This window comes from Bidens hawaiensis, unplaced genomic scaffold (assembly GCF_021521415.1).
Source record: "Bidens hawaiensis isolate Kalapana, Puna unplaced genomic scaffold, B.hawaiensis_p1.1 tig00039572_1, whole genome shotgun sequence".
NCBI lineage: Eukaryota > Viridiplantae > Streptophyta > Magnoliopsida > Asterales > Asteraceae > Bidens > Bidens hawaiensis.
This window is the reverse complement of record NW_027496964.1, coordinates 28,635-47,306: the sequence shown is the minus strand read 5'-3', so window position 1 is coordinate 47,306 and position 18,672 is coordinate 28,635. Positions and strand designations below refer to the sequence as shown.

At 32.4% G+C, this 18,672-nt stretch overlaps 1 protein-coding gene and 1 pseudogene across 1 annotated transcript; both read right to left on the bottom strand.

Annotated features, from left to right (window-relative positions):
• Positions 1-401: 401 nt before the first annotated feature.
• LOC143591314 (protein VASCULAR ASSOCIATED DEATH 1, chloroplastic-like) lies at positions 402-6,592 on the bottom strand. The gene is made up of 17 exons (XM_077071556.1): positions 6,379-6,592; positions 6,234-6,287; positions 4,496-4,546; positions 4,265-4,330; positions 4,074-4,169; positions 3,823-3,924; positions 3,440-3,725; positions 3,315-3,355; positions 3,132-3,219; positions 2,959-3,045; positions 2,808-2,862; positions 2,600-2,666; positions 2,394-2,484; positions 2,207-2,268; positions 2,054-2,093; positions 1,678-1,961; positions 402-766 (listed from the first exon to the last, which is right to left on the bottom strand). The coding sequence occupies exons 1-17, from the start codon at positions 6,553-6,555 to the stop codon at positions 533-535; spliced, it is 1,881 nt and encodes a 626-aa protein (XP_076927671.1). The 5' UTR covers positions 6,556-6,592; the 3' UTR covers positions 402-532.
• A 10,286-nt stretch (positions 6,593-16,878) lies between these two features.
• Positions 16,879-18,008, bottom strand: LOC143591315 (uncharacterized; annotated as a pseudogene).
• Positions 18,009-18,672: the final 664 nt, after the last annotated feature.

The window sequence follows — 18,672 nt, the reverse complement described above, 5'->3', positions numbered from 1 at the left end:
TATTTGTCACATGCTATTAGTTTTTTTAAACTTTCACATAAATGTTTCCATAAGTAGGTTCTTTTTGTTTGGCCTTAATTTGAATCTTACTCTATATAAGTTGATTAATATTTTGATATTGATTCTTGACTTTAGTCTTACGAATGCTAGATACAGGTTTTGATATGGGAGTCGGTTTTGACTTAGGCTTAAAAACGGTCTTTTTAATTAAACGAGTAACTTATTAAATCACGAAAGTAGCATAAATTAGCGACGAAGTTGCATAAAAATGGCGACTGTATTTTTCTACTTTTTATTAACCAAACCGAACCAAATAAAATAAAGTTAAAGATGATAGTAATCACCAATACAAATCATAATAACCGATATGACTATACAGTTTTTTTGGCATCTCTTTTAACATGTTCACAACTCGATTACAATTTATCTCCTACATACCGAATTTAAGAATAATAAACACAAAGAGCATAAAGGAGAATGCACACATACATGACTCGAACTTTATAGTTTATACACACATACCTCACAAACGCTAACTTTTATGAAGTGTTAGCTTTTTAACCTGAACCGATAACATATCATGCTCGTGTCTCATTTTTTCGAGTAATGTTTCAACGATGAGCATCTCCTCTTTAAGATGGTCCATCTGTTTGTGTAGTAATGTTACCGTCTCTGCCCTTCTGTCTATGCGGGCCTTGGTAATCCAAGCCGTGTCTGAAACTACTTGGACGGTCTGTGGTCTCAGTAGTAGCACAACAATACTTATCTGCATCAACCGACAGCAAAATGAATATGTTAGTAGTCTCTACGGGTCGGGAAGTTGGGTAATGAGCTCAGGTCAAAACTCAAGTTTCCACGTTCAAATTTTTACTTATTATGAATTTATGATATTAACTTTTTGGTGTGCCTCGGGAAGTATTATATCGGTAATGACTCTTTAACAGGTAAAATAGAAAAAAATTAGCAATCAAGGAAGCGGGTCAAATAAAGCAAAACTTGTTAAGATCATATTCAGGTCAACCCATTAACCTGTTTTGATAAACGGGTCGTGTTCATGCCAAATCGAGAGGTTCATGTGTCGACCCGCTTAACCCGTTTTTTTTAAAGTGTTTTATATCATAACATAAATTTGTTAAATAATTTATGCCAAATTTAGATTTTATAACTAACATGTAACTGCTTATATCAATTTGTTTTTTGTTTTTTTTTTGGTAGTAAGTAGTAATTTTAAAGTATAAATATGCAACAAAATTATGAAAAATAGAAAATGGGGTAAAAGAGTCGTGTTTGTGTCAACCCGCTAACATTGGTGACGTGTTCGGGTTCATATGTCTAACAAGGTTCTTGGTCCATTTCCTTGGGTTGGACCTGCCAACCCATGAACACGACCGGTTTAGCACCCCTATTAAAATGGTAGAAAGTTGTCTAAAACGCACTCAAATGCTTAAAACCTCTTAAATTATTTTATATTTTGATTAACAGATGAAAATTACAACTTGATTTCCAAATATAATTACAGATAAATCTAAAAAACGAACCAAAAAAGGTATTGATGGGTCAAACCCAACCCGTTTTGACCTGAACTTAAATGAGTTGTTTTTATTCGTTACAAGTCCCACTAGTTTTATCAATACTTTTAACCGAGTAAAGTAAACACACGTGGAAGTAAAATAGTACCTGCATTAGAAGGATGACCACAGCCATAAGAATAACAACAAAAGACGGGACCTGATTCTGAGACCTGAATGATGAAAACATTTTTGGTACAGAATCTCTGAAAAAGGAGACCGCAGTTGCTGAGCCTCTTGGAGGTCCTTGAAATGAGTTGTTGACAGTGTTCACTTCCTGAATCTGTGGAATGCTTTGTGTCGCCATTATGTCCCCGTTCTGACATGGCGGTCCTAATTGATTTGGGGCCTCTACTGGTGGTCCTACATTAACCTCAGATATCCGGTTGTTGGCTGAAAAGAAACACCAACGAAATATAAAATAATAATATTACAAACCACATTTAATATCAATATCACACAAGTGTAGCATTTATAAAAGTTACCTTCTCTATCAACAGTCTTCTGTTTTAGTAAAGCATGTGCCTGTGAAAAAAATGTAAATAATTCATAACTAGAACTTTTATCAGACCCTTGATAATAATTATTATTTTTTATATAAAATTTTATATAGGATGAAAGAGAAATAAAGAAGATACAAGTTCTATGAAGGCTGCAAACGTATCTCGACACTCTTCAACCGTAGCCCTCACTATCTTCCCTGAAAATTGTAAATCCGTTAATTTTCATCGCCTTATTATGGAAAAAACAATTATTCTGATCTTTCTTGAATTTTCCCTTAAATTTATGTAACCAGATTTGGTTAAGTATATAAGCAATGCAAACCTTTCCACATGGTTTTCTTGGAGAACGCCACAGTCACATACACCTTTAACGTGCAGCTATTATTTGAATTTGCTACTACATCCCATAACCCCTGCAAACATATAAAATAAAATATATTCACATTTCCTCTTAAACACTGCGTTGTTCAAGTAAAAAACTAACACATTGATCACTCGTGATATTTTATATTTTATATGAAAGCATACCTCCACGGAAAAGTAGTCCCCATAGGGAACATCATTGATTACTTGTGATGTCTTCACAACCAAATGACTGGTACAAATTGAAGTTAGGAATAAATTAAAATTGATAAACTGTAAATAAACGTGTCACAAGAATACTTTACACAGCCTTTAGAAAGTTTACACAAATGGCGCAATAAAAATTCATTTTAACAGGGAAAATGCAGTCCACCTGTTTCTGTAAACTCGATAATTTTGTACTTCATTGCAAGTACCAAACCTAGCACCTAAAAGGAGAAAAAGAAACATTAACATTGCAACAACAATAGCTATTTACCGATATATAAATACAAAATAATTACACATTCTACTATAACACGTACCAAAATAAATTTTAATTGGATGCTGGAATGATACTTCACGAGCATGACCAAGTTGTTCATGCGGTTTCCATGATGTGCACTTAAGATCTGGAAAACAAAAAGATTTAAATTTATATTTAAATTCAAGTGATCAAGTGAATTATATCAATTTCATAATATATAACATAAGTCACCTTTATCTCCACATTTTTTGTGATATGATTCAAGAAAAGGGAGAGCTTCATCTGAAAAAAAGAGACTAAAGAACTCATCCACCTTTATCTGCAAAAGAGAGACGAGTAACATAAATATAACTTTCTAGCACATATTGGCATGACAAAGTGTTACCATTACTCTACTAAAATAAATAATGCTACCGGAAATGTAGATTCAGCAGCTAGAGTATACTCCCCGGGGACTGCAAATGAAAAAAAGTGATGCATTACTTCTAAACATTAACTGTTAGCAAGTGTAACTCATCAATTATCCAAAAGAAACTAACCCTCGGGTGCATCAGCATCCTCAATCTCCCATGCAAATGACTTTCCAGAAGATGAACAATCAGTATTTTGAACAAGAACTGCATCCTCTTCTATTGTGTCTTGCACTCCTGATGGCGTCACCGCCACTTCCGGTTCAATGCCACGCGTACCATTGGGATCTTCTTGAGTGACGTCACCCATGTTTCTGTTTGCAGTTTCAAGATCTTCCCCTGGTGGTCTGGCTTCATTTGGATTTTCAACCATAACAATTTCAGGCTCATCATCAATCAACTCAGATCTCGAGTCCTGCAAAAAAAATAATAAGTATAACTAACTATAATAAAGTAACAGATACGGTTATCAATTGATCATCACTTGTAAGCTGTGTTAAAGATGTAGAAACCTGTTGATCAGAAATAGCTTTACTTCCATTTCCATGTTCTACCCAACCATCATTAATAAGCTTAAAGGCTTCATCACGTGATAAAAAAGATGTAAAGAAATACTGCAGAAATAAAAAGCAAGTTAAGAACTTAAGATGTCATCGCCTAATGTATACATCATGTTAAATTTCAAAAAGAGCCCAAAAAACACATAAGTACTGTTTCTGTTTCAATTACTAGACAATAGACAGAGATCAGTCAATTATAATACCTTCTTTTCTGAAGCTATTAGTTCTATGGCTGTAGGGAATATTCCTGCAGTCTTTGCTCTTTTTACTGAGGTAATTTCCTCAAAAGCAACTATTTTCTGCATGTGAACAACCACCATTCAAAATTGATTGACATCGTATTTCACAAGAAAATAACTTAAGAAAACAATGGACTTTAGGTTCATAAAAACACCTTTGTCTCAAATCCAAACAGGTTTGAGTAAAAGCATATGTGATGAAGAAACAGGTACATATGACCCTACAACATATCAAGCAAGAATAATCAGAAACTAAAAAAAAGTGCACACTCATTTACCAAAAGTAGCTGAGGGAACTCAATACATGCAGTTAGTTATAAAATAATGATCAAGATAAGAACAATGTTTAGAAACTCAGCATTAAACAGACAAAGGACCAAACAAACCTGAAGAATGAAATTCTCTTGCAATGCACAGTTGAAATCTTGAATAAGGACCTAATAAACAGAAGTTAAAGAAAGACAGGAAAATAATATGCTTTCAGAATTTGAGATAAATTAGAGAATGTGAATTTAATGCACAAGTTTTAACAATATAAACCAACAGGCACAGTAGACATTCTTTAACTAGACTAGTCACTAGAGTTCCAAAATTGTTTTCTAACACATCACTGAATCGTGTCTGCGCCTATGTAAAGTTAATGAAATATTCTGTTAATTTTAGAAAAATAACTATTCTGTTTATTTAAGTAGCTACAAATTCGATGTGTTCTTCACATCCATATCATTACCTCCAAACCTAACACGGATAAACTATATTAAAACTCACTATCTGCAATACAGCCTCTACATAAGCCAACCATATAATGCAATATACTGTTAATTTTAGAAAAATAACTATCATGTTTGCTCAAGTAGCTACAAGTTCTATGTGCTCACATCTACATTACTGCCTCCAGACCTAACACCGGTAAACTAGATTGGAATTCACTATCTGCAGCACATACAGCCTCTACATAAGCAAATCATGAACCAACTATACTACAGCCCCAGAAATAGTAAACAAAAAATCAGAGACCTCTTAGGTACAAGCTAAATCATTGAAGGTGACGTTGAGATTGTAAATGCATCCAATAACCCTAACCGCAACAAATAGCATGATCAAATCACCAATAACCCTAACTCTATTCTCCATCCTACCTGAATAATTAAATGTTAAAACAATACCTAAATCCTAAAGCCCTAAAGTCCAAACATAAAACTTCTACCCCAAGCACACGCAATGGAACCGTAGACCCTCAAGTGAAATCAATCCACGAAATAATATGATCTATGGACAACATCATTGCGGTAAAGGTTGCAACGTCAGAAGAATATAGAGGAAGAGGTCATAAGACGACATCTTTATTGGTTTTATCGGTTCGGTTTCCTATTTTTTATGAAGAGAATGAATCTTTTTATCGAAGGAATGGAAAAGAAACGGTCCAATCTCTCTAGTAAACTAAAGGCATTATTTAATAGCCATTTTGCTTCAGTTTATTCCCTACAAACAAAAATTGAAGATTTAGTTACTATTAAAAATTAGAAATCTACTTGTCTATCTTCATCCATGGATTGTTTATAACTGTTTATAACTTTGTCCTATTTCCTACTCATACTCATTCAATTGGATATATTGATCCAATTCTATAACTTTGTTTCACCATTTCATAATCCAAGTTTTTGATATAATCCAATTCAAATAAAAGTAATCTAGTTTTTCATATCTATTCTCTATTCTAGCAAAATAATGAGCAGATATAACTTAAACACAACAAATGTTAAGAACTAGGCCTGTAAACAAACCGAACGTTCGGTGAAATGTTCGTGAACCGTTCAGCAGGACGTTCGTTTAAATATTAATAGAAAAGACTTAAATATTATCTTGAATAGTAATCTACTTAATGGTTTTATACTTGTTCATTTAAGTGTGTTTATGTTCGTGAGCTGTTCGTTTAAATTTAAACAAACGAACATAAACGAACATGAACATGTTCATTTTCTAAATAAACGAACACGAACACTAAATTTGTGTTTGATTAAGTGTTCATGTTCGTTCGGTTCTTTTACATGACTCTTCAACAACAACAACAATAATAATAATAATAGTAATAGTAATAATAATAATAATAATAATAATAATTACTTCTTCAGGAGGAAGCCGAAACAGCTGCCGATACTCTTCACTCCTCAACGAAGGCTGAAAACACACATCAACAAACAATTAGGTCAAAAATTAGGTCAAACAGTCAACTCAATATCTCAATATCCAATACAAAACCTAATCGCACCTGAAACTCTAGCTGTACGGAAGATCTGCGAGACGAATCGGAGCTATCAACCGGATCTGACGCCGGAGATTCGCCGGCGGTTGCAGCATCAGACGAGTTTGTTGTAGCTGATTTGTCCATGGACTGTGACGGAGGTGCGGTGTTATCGCTGCTAGAAGCCGCCGTTGCCACCGCCATAGCGTGGAAGTTGTTACGGTGGAGTAGAATATATAGATCACGGCGTATGTGTGTACCGGCGGTGATGACGTGGCTTAGAGTTACTACTATTATTATTATTATTAGATTATTACTTGTTGGTAGTTGACGAAGGAAGACGGGCTTTGTTGTTCACTAAGTTGAGTAATGTACAAGTTTTTGTTCCAGATTTACAATTAAGTTAACCAACGATGGTTTCAGAGTTTGGTTTGTGCGTTTTCCGGAAAACTAGCACTTGACATTGACAATCTTTGTAGCGTCACAAAAGCAGAACTCTTGGGAGTAACACGGTGGGACAAAAACCCGGTGAGACTCGGATTCGGACTGACAACCAACCTTATAAGGCCTGATTCCAATCATCCGTCATCCCACCAAAAGTGACACAAGTAAATACTTGATCGAACTTAGGTTTAATAATAATAATAAATAAATAAATAAGACGATACATGGTATCTTTTATTGTAATCTTGTTGTTTTCTATATTTTATTTAGCAAAGTATAATTTTAATAACGGGGACTAGTCGACTGGTGGACAACTTAGTTTGGATCGATTTGATTATTAGTCTAGATTGAAACCAAAGTCATTAGTTAATCAATTTTATTAACTAATTAGTAATAACCAACACAAAACTTGAGCTAAAATTTTTGCTTATAAATACATGAAATTAAGGTCTAAATACATGAAGTGGAGGTATAAATACATTAAATAGATGTACAAAAGCTAGAATATAAAAACGTATCAATGATTCGATCTGGTTAATTTAAGTTAACCAATGATACAAAAGAACCGTTTTACTGATTTTCAGTTGATTTCGGTTTGGTTTCATTTGATTTCGGTGGTTGAGGCGTTCACTTTCATTGCTAAACTTACTCGCATAATAATCATATACTTACAAGTTACAACTTGCATAATAATTGAATATTCACACTATTTTCACTCTGATTTCGTTTATGAGAATTGATATGAGCAAAATGAGAAACATATTCTTATTCTTATTGTAAGCAATATTGAGTGAAGATCAAGTGTACATCTTTTAGTATAAATATAACACGATGTTTATGTTATTTTTGTTTTTTAATTGTATTTTTAGATAAATAAAATTCAGATTTGTGTATTCTATTTCTAACGAAATTGATGTAATTGAATAACGTGGGGTTGGTGAGTCACATCAAATCGCTTAAAACTTAAAAGAGGGTTTGTTGGGATGATAGGTGTGATTCCTCGTTAGCATGTGTAGTTAGATGTGTTCTTATCTTGTTATGTTTCAATGTTTTGATAATTATTAAATTAAAGTTCAAGTTCATTATTAAATAATCAATTGGATTGGTTGATATCAGTTGTGTTTTCTTAGCGGTTTTCTTCAGGAGAATCAATGAGTTCGAGTCTCTGAAACGTTAAATGAATAATGAACCGTTGAACTTGACATTCCGTCTCAGGTGTTGAAATCGGGTATGGTTATTGGTGGGCCTAATGACTTTCTGCGAAGTTAAAACGCCGTTAAAAGAAATAAAAGAGAACTTTAGCATTGACTACAATGAGCTAAAATTAACACAAATTGAATAAACTTATAAAAGATTCCAAATTCCAGTATCCTAAGCCCATTAATAACAATAAAACCACTATCCGTTGTAGTCCATACGTAGAAGGTATCATCAACGGCCCATTATCTGGAACCAGAGGCCCATAGAGCCTGCCTCAGATCCATTCACCGAGCCTAGAGTTGTGGCCTCGGATCCGAGTGGCTATTAGTGATGCAAGTCATGCCCATGCACATATAGAGGTGCAAATATCGGTTTACCAGTTTTAGTAACATTCGTTAATAACGAACCGGTTATTGGTTAACATGGTCATAATCGGTTTTCATATGTATAAAAATCTAACCTATGAAATCGATTAGAATAAACTAGGGTTAGTAACTAATTCTTGAAAAATATTAACTTAAAATACAAAAAAGTCAATTAAATACTTAATGATACGTCAAATAAACTCAATAAAGTTCTTTTTATTTGTTTTTTTTTAAAATTTAAGAATTACCAAAACGTAATCTCATTGCAAGAAACATAGAAAATCGAGAATACGTTTACAAAAGATAATCATGGGCGCCTTCCTTTAGTGTTTATTCGTGGACTTCAAGAACTTCACTTGATATTTGTGCTTGATCATGAGTCGAGTTGGTTTTCACCGCCTTGCATTGTTTTCTCAAATGAGCCCTCATAGTAGAGTTGGACGGGGCCATGCACTAAGACCTATACAGGACTCGGCCGACGTCTAGGGCATGGTGTAAATAAAGGCCAAAAAAATCAATAAGGGTCCAATTTTTTTTGAATAAGTCTATTAAACAATCTAATAATGTCTAGACCTAGTAATGAAGCATTATAACTATTGTCAATCTTTTGATATTTTTTATATAAGGGCAATCTTTTATTACTCGTCTTGACCACTCGAAATCTCGAGACGACCCTGGACGTGACCTTGGGAAACACATGCCAATTCTTGTATCAAGTCTTTTCACTCCTAACATTTGACGTAAATCAGGTTTCCTCATAATTAGTAATTTCATTGCCATGATTGGTTCGCTTTAGAAAACATCAACACCAAAGGAAGTGTTCATCTGGTGTTGATGCTTCCTCAAGTGAACCAACTATGATGATGAACGCATTCTCTTAAGTGTGTATGTAACTGCTTCAATCACAAGATTATTTAAACAAACACCATAATGGTTTTGTTTTGATAAACCTGGATCATTGTGTTGAATGAAAAGTCTGAATACGTTTTCTCAGTTTCTTAACAATAAGACTAGGTCAGCTTTTAATCCTTTTATTATGGTGACAAAGCTAAATATCAATGCTGGTTATTAATTAAATATTATTTACAAACTACAAATAAGACACTAAACAACAAAAGTGTGTCATTGGTCCAACAGTAATTCTTTATGGGACGTTTTTGTTTCTTTGTTTTCGTTGCGTGTGTATTTTTTGGGCTTCTAGTTTCTAGTTAGGGTTTTGTTGTTTATTTGGGTCATCCCATAAATCGTTAAAAGTTTATGAACCTAAAACGTATAAAAATCTAGGCCTTTATGAGTATAATACACACACACTAAAAGTATATGGATTGATGTTTGTTTCTTTTATTAATAACACAATTTTTTTTTTCAAAATCCATATATAATATATATAAAATTTAATTTTTCAAGCATACCTGGGTGATCAAGCTGGGAACCGTGAGGCGTTGCTCTTCCCGCCCCTTCTCAAACCCCCTGGTTTTTAATATATTCAGCCTTTAAAAAAATATATTTATTTATTTATTTAGTATCTTAAGCATATATTTCACATTTCATTTCAATTTTTAAAATATAAAGAGTTTATTCCCAGTTTTTAGTATTTAGTAAGTTATTATCTCATCCGTATTTCTTAAAGTTTGCACTTGCAGTTAACACAATAATTTTTATAACATTCATGTCCTTGTCGACAAATATTCTTGTCATATCATATATTAATATAATATTCCATGTTTCATATTTGGTGTCTATTTTAGTGATTTCATTGCAAGTAATCAACATCTTCTGTTCTACCAAGTGTTTAGTTTCTAGTAAGTGATGCTACTTGTTTGTTTCCTTATCACAAATCTACTTGTTTTTACCTTATGAGAATGGGCTAGTGGTATGATATAGTTACACTTTGGGTGTTGATGCGAGGAGAGAAGTTGCTTGTGAGCTATTCGAAATTAGCTCATTAAAATTTTGAATCAAGCTGAGCTATGAGTCCATGCTTAAAAAAAAGCTTGTTTAATAAACGAGCCCGCTGAAAAAGGACACACCCAATGTTTTAAAATAGTAAAGCATAGACAAAAAAGTGAACATATTTAGGGGTGTCAATTGTGACTCATTGGGTTGAATAAGTTGTATCAAAATGTATATGATGGGTCAGAATAGGTCAAACTAAAAAGGAAAATGATTGAAACGGGTCAAAACGGGTTGACATTTCTCAAGAATTTTTTTTATGAAACGAGAAAAACTGAGGAAACTTTTTAGTATTTTTACTTTTTAATTTTTTGATTTATATTTCGAGTTATAATTTCTTAATTATTTTTTTTGAATTTTTTGGTGAGGGGTTTTGAAATGGGTTTTGAAATCTCAACCCATTTTGACTCATTTCAAAACCCATCACCAAAAAAATCAAAAAAAATAATTAAAAAATTATAACTCGAAATATAAATAAAAAACTTAAAAAGTAAAAATACTAAAAAATTTCCTCCGTTTTTCTCGTTACATAAAAAAAAAATCTTGAGAAATGTCAACCCGTTTTGACCCGTTTCAATCATTTTCTTGTTTTAGTTTGACCCATTCTAACCCATCATATACATTTTGATACAACTCATTCAAACCATGGATCACAATTGCCACATCTAAACATATTCACCACGTATATAGCCTTTTGATAGTCAATTCCAATTTGGAGACACTTTGATCCTTAACCATAGTTACATTATAGGTTATTTCAAATCTCTAGATCATCATAAGAAACAACTTTAAACCTTACAAGGTCTGGTTTTACAATTTCAAACCTTGCTTTAAAACGTTTACCTCATTTTATAGTTCAAAACCCTTAATAAGTAATAATACATTTACTTTTCTAATAGATTATCATAATAGTTAGACTTTTAGTCCATTTGTTTGATTAGTCATATCTTTATTACAAAGACATCATGACGAAACGTTCATTAACAAAACATTTGTAGATAGTTTAAACTTTGTAACAAGGATTGACTATATCTTCGTCTAAGGTGTTAGTTTAGATATAAGTAAAGGCGTACTTTTAGAAAAGTTACCAAAAATATATTTTAACTAGTTACGAGGCGAGGCTATGACTTCTTCGCGATCGGGAAGAAAGTTCATGCTAATTGAGACACGAGGGTTGGGTTCTCAATCCCTTTATTTATAGCTTAGTTCGCAGATCCATCACGGACCGTTAAGATAATTGTTGGTGGTCCGCCACCGATTTTTAGATATTATGGCTTGGTGGAGTGTTAGCGGCTAGGGTGGCGGTCTGCCGCCATGCTGAATCTTCCTATACGTGTCGATATGTCATCTGCCACGTGTCACGTCCGTATTAATTCATGGCTATGTAGCTGGCTATCAAGCTTTGGCTAACAGTCCGCAACCACCTGATTTCCACTATTTTCACTTTAAACCAGAATATAACTTTGTTGTTATTGTCGACTGGCCTCTGTATTTCTAAAAGTGTCATTTTGGGCCCATATTGTCAAGGTGTTACATAAGTAATTTATGAAAACCATTTGACATTTGGTTGGATTGGCATCCATGTTACCTTTTTAGTGAAATGACTTGGTTCAAATCTTAATTGATTGAATCGGATGCCTAAGCATCAAGGTTCTATAAAGGTGCGTCAATATTCTTAACGCGACAACATTTTAGACTTGTCATGATTTAATGGTGCTTTAGGATTTGAATAAGAGTGTCATGATTTGAATCTTCACGCTCACATATTTCATGACGAATTCACCCTTGCCCCTTTAGAACATGTGACGATCTTAGCAGCGACGGATCTAGACCAAAATCTCAGGGGTAACATTCAATTTTTTTTATGATATTTTATGCAATGTAAACGGAATTGTTTTCCTTATTTCATAAAATAACTGAAATTTTTTCTTATCGTATTCCATACAATAACCGAAATTTTTTCTTACCTTACTTCATATAATACTTTTTTTTAACTTGGTGTTGGACCGATATCATTATTTTCTTGGAATTTTCGTTTAGAAAGATTGTTAATAAAACTTTGCTATTTTATCTTTCAAGTTACCTAATTTTAAAATAAACAAATTTTAAACCATAAACTGATAATCAATTCTAATTTAAACATAAACCCTAAATTCCTAATCAATTCAAATTTCTAATTTACATCCAATAAACCATAATTAATCATTCAAATATTCAATTGCGCATAAACAATTTCAAATTGACAATTTATATAAACAAATTAACAATTTAGTTTTAGATAAAAGTAAAAGAACACCTAAAATGAACAAGTAGAAGTTGAACCATAGAAGAGGGACTGAGGGAACATCGGTCATCAGCTACTCAGCTGTAGCCTGTAGGGTGGAGGTCCGGTGACCAGAGGAGGGTAGCAGGGGGTTGAGGCAGCAGCGGGTGAAAGCAAAGGTTGAATGAAACTTTATTTTAAGGAAAGTGTATACAACAATTAAACATAATATTACGCAACAAATATAATTAATTACACAACATATGTAATAGTTACACATCTTATGTTTTAATTACATAGTACACATAAACATAGTTACGCACGTCATCCCCCAAAATAATTTGACCTTTATAAAAAGCTGAGATGAAAAAAAATTATATTACTATACTTAAATTAAAAAAAATAAAAAATTAAATTTTACTATATATATATATATATATATATAATTTGACCTATATATATATAGGTCAAATTATATATATGCGAGAAGTGATATTACAGCGAGAAGCGATATATATATATATATATATATATATATATATATATATATATATATATATATAAAGGGGATGGAATATGAAAGAAGGAACTTGAGCATGCCACATTAGGAGCATGGACAATTTTGAAGTGGTATATATATTAGAGGTCATCCATTCTAGGACTACTCCTACATGAACATGTTTAACACTAGAGTTTTTATATGCTTCACAACCAATTAATGCTACGAATCTTTTTTGTTCATGACCGATGCACGATTTGCCTAGGGCATACAATTGATCATGTTAGTCTTCTATATGTATCGTTACACTGCTACTCAGTTACTACCGATAGTACTTGAAGTTGTCGCTAATGGTTGGTACTAAGTAGGTTACTTTTGGTGGCTGCCTCAATGATAACTTGTTGCCATTAATATATTTACTGCTGGAGCATTTACTGATTGTAATATACTAACCGGGTTGTTATGAATACTTTTTTATAAATATTATAATACGATAGATGCTAAGCTCATAGGGAATACCAGGTCTCAAATATCATTAACACATTTTGGGCCTAATAATTGCGGATGAAAGGATCACTTATTTTATTGTTAAGCGTGTCCAAGTCAAAGTTAAAACTCTTTCATGTAGAAAACTTAAACTTAGGTAGGATGCTGATACAAGAGGTCGAATGTCAAAAATAATACCACACGAAGGTAGCGTTAAAGATAGTGGTATGAAATACTTCATGTTAATGTAATTTTTATTTACATTTCTTACACTTAGTTTTGTAAATGGCTCGCTTAAGTGTCAAAGCCAGTCATGAGGATTCAAGTGTCATGCACAAGCTAGGAAAATAAAAGGCCCTTAGGCTTTAATGAACTATAATTTTCTTAAGCGATGATTAATGCTATAGCAATAAACATAGTAAAACATAGTATTAGCTATGAGGTTTTAATGTTTTATATACAGAGCCAGTAAGTTTTTCAATTTTTATTTTAATATATATATATATATATATGTATATATATTTAGTGACCCGGAAAATGTGCCAAGGAAGGGAGTCACGCTCGGCCTTGCCCACGCCCGCCCCTGTTAAGTACAGACCCAGTTATAACTAACAAAGGACATCCTATACTATGATACAATTACAATACAACCCCTATAATATTTGATACCTAAGAAGATGTATATTAATTAAGTATAAGGGTGAAATTAAAACTAAAGAAAAAGATGGAGATGTCAATGTTGCCACATGACACTTTCGAAGAAAGTTACCATTTACATTAAACTTTCAAAGGTCTGTTTTGTATGAGATAATAAAATAAACAAAGGAATTGAATGCATGAAGAAAATAGAATGAACTATGAAATGAAATAGAACATTATCATTCTCAAGGGCGAGGCATAGAAAGGACACCCCTCCCCCCAGGAAATAGGGTTCGTGACTTTTGACCCCTCCTATATAAAAGTCTAAGTTTCGCCACTGATCATTCCATTGTATTGTTGGTTAACCTGCAGGAATATTATTTAGGTCAAATAAGATTACTTGTGTAGTAGTTGATTTCATTTTAGTGATCAACCAAGTATTCTTTTCCATTTCCTTAGAATAATGGACTATCCCATTATGCTTATTGTTGATGTGTATCAAATACCTAAATGTTATTACCGGAATATAAATTAGTGGTGGTAGCTGGCTCTAATATAATGCATATAAAATTTATTGTTGATTCGCTACATCCTTGTCATTTTTATAACAATTTGGTCTTTTGTATGATGTATGTGAATCTTTGGGACTTTTTTAATTTCAATATGATTCTGACGGGCAACGTGGCTTGCATTAAAAGAGCTAAAAAGAGTTGTAATATAAAATTACACAAAGTAAAAAAAACGACTGGTAAACCGACCGTACAACGATCGTTTATTTAAAAAAAAACGACATAACAAGAAACATATATTACATTAATTTAAACTAACAAATATAAACAAATTGTCCTGTTTTTGTTCATTTGTTTTCTTAAATGTTTGTTTATAATCGCTCATCAATGTTTATAAAATGCCATCTACATGTAAAAATGATTTATGAATCAATCGTAAGTCAACTCATCTTCAATCGTACGTCCAACGTAGCTGCCAATATTTTATCTCATCCCATAGTTTGAAACCCTAAATTTTATCAATGATTCTTACCCCCCCCCCCCCTCACATAATATCGATACGTGTCATCAGAATATCCATCCTCTTACCGTCTTACGGTTGCATGCTTAAGGTGAGCACGTCATGGCATGTCATCACGCGTCTTAAATCTTGTTCATTGTTTGTAACCGTAATAAAAATTGAACAAAGATAAACTAACAATAATCTTGAAATTTACAATTGGGAAAATTAAAACCTAATAATCGACTTATATATAGTCGATGTATCAGATCTGTCAGTCGACTGAAATCAACGCCCTAGTCTAAAAGGACGTAATATATGTAGTTACTAGGTTTACTTAATAATTATTGGCACAACCACCCAAAACTATTTACACAATAAACTCCAAAATATACATTCTATTAATTTACATATTTGACATAGAGACTTTAACTAAGTGAATTATCAGGATTATCCCAATCATCATGATTATTTTATAGTGATAGAATTTGACTGTTGGTAATGCATTTGTTAGAATGCACGGTCCTAGTGATGAATTTACATGCATTTCTTACATGTAAAAAAATAATTAAAAATGAATCATTTTAATTACATGTAGAAGTCACCTTATAATTTTTATAAATAAGTTAAAAAATTCGTTTTTACAAATTTAAGTATTCTTATTGGAATATTTTATATGCAAAAACTCTAAAAATATTGAAACTATGAAACTATTTATTTACCTATGAAATAGAGTTTTATATATTGTATATATATATATGTAAAAGATATGATTCCTCAATTATTCACTCTTTTTATTTTTTAGCTTTCGTTTGAAAATTGAAACCTGCCCCTCGTGTGTATATATATAATAAGTAATATAATATATATAATATTAGTGTAAACTGTTTCTTTAGACATCATGCTTCTTCTGCTTTTGTTCTGGCTTTCTTGTCTGTAGCTCATGTTGGTAGTTACTTTTGGTTCCAAGGAATATAAACACTCCAAACGTTAATTAACTGAAATTCGAGTCTAAAACGGAATTTACTTTTAACTTCTTATGAATCATTATTAAACCCTATTCAAAAACCATCTTTAAACTATTCAAGTAAGAATAATATTCAGTCATACTCAAATAATATAAAGTCATAATCACTAATTTCCACTTTTAACATTTAAGCCCTTCAAAAAACCTACAACCACACACATGACACAATTTACAATCTCAAGTACATTATTTAAAGTTACAAGAACCCTAATCAGACTCAAAGATCTGAAAAAAATGTACTAATGATCCATATTTTCTATGCATCAATTACATACAATATAGATCTATTATGTGTGTGCATATATATATACACTTGTGGTTGGATCAAATTACGTAATTACTCTACCAGTATATATAATTAATCTACTTAATTATCATGTTTAGCACGTTAATTTCATTTGTACGTTAACCTTCCTCTATATACTTAGACTACAATGAAAAAAATAATGATAAACCTAACAAATTTATATAAATAATTAATAATGTTAAATCATCATCAATAGACTAGCATAATTTATATAAAGTTACCCTAGCTAATTTATATAAACCTAAGTAACTATAATAATCAATATATAACGATAAAACGTTATCAATAGACTAACACAGGGCCGCCTTCAAGTATCGTTAAACTTTCAATCTCGGGGTCTTGTATTGATTTAATTTAAAAGAAACAAGACATGTAAAAGAAGTTAATCTACCAAATTATACATAGTCCTTATTGTTTTGGAACTAAAGATCAAACCGAAAATCAGAACTCACTGTTCGGTTTTTGTTTGGAAGCCTTTGCTTTTCAACTTACATTCCAAGGCTACTAGTGACAAAGAACACAAAGGGTTCACAGCTTTTGACCCTTTCAAATGTGGAAAGTTAACCATAGCTCGCGAACCACGAATCTTGAAAGCCGCTTGATCGTAAGCCAATGCGGCTTCTTCAGGCTTCGAGAACGTCCCAAGCCAAATCCGAGCCCCTTTTTTCGAGGGGTTCTTTATCTCGGCCGCAAACTTTCCCCACGGCCGTCGTCTCACGCCTCGAAAGCGTCTCCAATCTTTACTTCTTTGGTCATTTTTTTTTACTTTTTCGACTTTTCCTAGCGAAAAGTCGACTTTAAACCGCGGTTTCTCTGTCGTAACCGGAGAACTTGGACTGTGAAGTGATGGACCACCTTCCCAATTTGTGAGTTGGAACATATTCACTGAATGGGACTAAGTGTAGCTTTGGCTCGGGCTATGACTTTGAGTAGACTCACTACATGTACTCATTAAACAATTATCTTGAAAATAAGGGTTGATCATATTATTATTATTATTATTATTATTATTATTATTATTATTATTATTATTATTATTTATACTAGGACTTATTACAGAAGTAAGAGAATCAACAAATAAGTCGACACAAAACGTCGGTTCGATCGATTTCTCAACCGAAAAGGGGCTAGTGAAGCTTGAGCTCCTGCTGAAATGTGGTTCAACATCTAAGGGAGTTTCAGTCACCGGTGTTGGACTCGTGATATCGGGATCTTCGAGAAGGTATTTTCGAACAAATTCAAGCATAGCAGAATCAGAATCCGATATGCTTTCGGACATTTTCGATATCAATATGTTGTTTTGTGATCAAAAGTTATATAAAGGTTTTCTAGAGGTTGTGTTTGATGTGTTGAAAAGAATGTTTTGAGGTGCTTGTTGGCTAGGGGACTTCTATTTATAGCCAATAAATAAATATTACTTTTCCACCTCGTTCAAATTAGTTAGCTTATAAAAAGCATTTAATCATTATCTTATTAAGATTTTTAATGATACCCTAAATGTACATTGTAGCAACATAATTTTGATTATTCAATTCATATATTAGATAATGTTTTTTTAGTGGTGAATATTTGATTAGAAAATATTAAGAAATTAAAGTACAATGCTGAGAAGACTAACTAAAATCCTTAAAACTTATGTAAATTATCGCGTGTTATTGTGTAATTATTTAAGCTGAATAATGTTGTACGATCTATCCATATTAATCTTTCCTTGTCTCATATTTCAAACCAAATGTTACGAGATTGGGAACTATGTTGTCTTACATTCCCTTATCTACAAGACTAACTAAACTCTTTTTGATGGATTGGTAAAATATAATCCATATCGTATCTTAAGGACATCAAAATATATGTTTTACTCCATACCAATCTCCTTACTAGACTAGACACGGGACATATCTTGTCAATTAACTTAACTAAATTTGAAAATTGGCTAATAAATTTTAAAAGTGAACATTTGTAATGAGACAAACAAAAAAGGAAATATTGACACTTTTAATAGGACGGAGGGAGTATTATGATATTGTTGTTTTACAAAGATCACATGAGCTAATTATAACGTATATATATCTTTCTTTTTGTGATAATCACTCAGCTGATCATACCATGTTTGATCTGACTACTTTTAGA

Coding starts and splice junctions, on each gene's coding strand:
- LOC143591314 (XM_077071556.1), bottom strand. CDS start 6,555: ATGGCGGTGGCAACGGCGGCTTCTAGCAGCGATAACACCGCACCTCCG. Junction 3,220..3,314: donor CTGCTGAATCTACATTTCCG/GTAGCATTATTT, acceptor TCTCTTTTGCAG/ATAAAGGTGGATGAGTTCTT. Junction 2,269..2,393: donor CAAGAAAACCATGTGGAAAG/GTTTGCATTGCT, acceptor TACAATTTTCAG/GGAAGATAGTGAGGGCTACG.